The sequence below is a fragment of the Myotis daubentonii genome, chromosome 16 (genome assembly GCF_963259705.1).
Source record: "Myotis daubentonii chromosome 16, mMyoDau2.1, whole genome shotgun sequence".
Classification (NCBI taxonomy): Eukaryota; Metazoa; Chordata; class Mammalia; order Chiroptera; family Vespertilionidae; genus Myotis; species Myotis daubentonii.
In genome coordinates, this window is record NC_081855.1 from 32,530,523 (window position 1) to 32,532,466 (window position 1,944).

At 53.3% G+C, this 1,944-nt stretch overlaps 1 protein-coding gene across 1 annotated transcript; it reads right to left on the minus strand.

The window, feature by feature from the left end:
• Window positions 1-834: 834 nt before the first annotated feature.
• Window positions 835-1,296, minus strand: CCDC182 (coiled-coil domain containing 182). The gene has a single exon (XM_059668283.1). The coding sequence runs from the start codon at window positions 1,294-1,296 to the stop codon at window positions 835-837; it is 462 nt and encodes a 153-aa protein (XP_059524266.1).
• Window positions 1,297-1,944: the final 648 nt, after the last annotated feature.

Below are 1,944 nucleotides of genomic sequence, written 5' to 3' on the forward strand. Positions count from 1 at the left end.
CTTGCTGACATGGAGACATGGAGACCCCTGTAAGGATGGACCCTCCCGGGGTCAGCTTTTCCCAACAGGGAGACAACACCCGCTTCCAAAGGTGCCTGTGGAAGTGGAGGGTGTATTGGCGTTGCCTGGGAAATGTATACAAATGATTCCTGCTCCACAGGTCAAAGGTGAAAGCCAGTTTCACTCTTCATAGTGCCACCTTACAGGTGTCCCACCACCCGTGGGCTGAGTTCATCTAACTCCAGCCCCTGGAGCCCCAAAAAGCTCTGTGAGTCCGATCGGCCAGTCTGCAGACTAACCAGAGGGGAGATAGATAGAGGTGGGCAAAGCCAGCGAGGATGTGACAGCCTAACAGTGAAAGCGGAAGAAAAGCCAGCTGGGCAAGAATAAGAGCTGCAAAAGTAAAGCAATCGGAGGCCATTTAGTGCCTGGGCGAGCGAGGGACCCCTCCCAGGAGACCGTGCATTAAGTAACAAGTCATGAAGAAAGGAAAGTCTGTTCAACACAATCCGTTTAAGAAGATTAAAAACAAACATGTTATACATCGGAGCAATATTACCATTGCAAACAGGGAGACAGAAGGTGGAAACCACAGGCATCTAAAGGACCTATACCGGGGCGCCTCCTCCTCTGATGATGCGGGACAAATGGAGCTCCACCGAAAGAACATACTGGGGTCCTTTGGCCTCTGAGCAAGGTATTATTTAGGTAGAAGGAAAGCAACAAAAATGGGGGAAGGGGAGCCAATGGATAAGGACTTAGGGTTCGTCCTTCCGTTTAAAAAATCTTCTACTCGCTCCTCGGCTAGAAGCGCAGCTCCTACTTGGGGAGGCCTCAGTTTGCCTGGATCTTCTTGGGGAGGCCCAGCGCCTCGCGGCTCCTGCCCAACAGCATGCCCTCCAGCCGCTGGCAGTGCTCCCGGAGCTGCTTCTCGCGGGGCAGCAGGAAGGTGAGGACCTTGTTTCGCACGATGCCCCGGTCCTCCTCCTCCCTCAGTCGCTGCTTCACGCGGGCCGCCTGTTCCTCCTGCTGCACCAAGGCCCCGTTCATCTCACAGAAGGCGTCTTCCAGGTAATGGATGGCCTTCAGGGCCTCGTTCTTAAAGTCCTCCAGCTCCCGCTGTACCGCAGCCACCTTCTGCTGCAGGACCTCCAAGTCAGCTGACGGCAGGAGGCCGGAGGGCCACGACTGGGGGAGGGAAAAGTCCCCAGACTGGAGGCCGCTCTCCACCATCTTCTTCCCTTGTAAAGTATTCACCTTCATGAGAATGGGCCCCGCCTGATAGAGCGGTTCCATAGTCTTCCCGTTTGGACAGAGAGGGAGCTAAAAGACCTGCCAAGTCAGTGAAGTTTTGGGAGGTGGGGTGGGGAGGGGGGCGCTAGAGACAAGACACATGATCATTTGAAGTGGAGAAACCCACATATTGTGACATCAGGGCCCCTTCAGCCAATCAGGAGGCAAAGCCACAATCCATTCATTTGCATATTATAGTTCCATTGGTTGGTTAACCAGAGCTTTGTGTGCTCATCCACCCAAGAGGTATTTAGTTGTCCCTCCTGAGATACGGGTTCTGAGGAGCTCATCACCCTTCCAGAACCAGAATTTAATCTCTCCCGTTATTAACCTCAGCGACAGACCGAGGCCCAGAGCAGGGAAGTAAACCAGCCAAGGCAAAGCGGGCCAGGCCAGGCGCACTGGCTGCCAAGGCGGGGTGGTCTCCCACACCAGGAGGGGCCTGGAGGGTCTCAGAATGGGCTCTAGGCTTCAGTGCCTCATCAGTGAAACAAGCGCATCGTAAGAGATAATACCTAATCCGCTTCTAACTCCAAAATGCTATAAAAAGGTAATTTCTGATTCCAATCCATACTCCTATAATGATGTCAGAATTCTAGATAATGTGAGAAGCGGCGAGAAAGGCACTGAGGTTTTGATGTGTGGTCCACA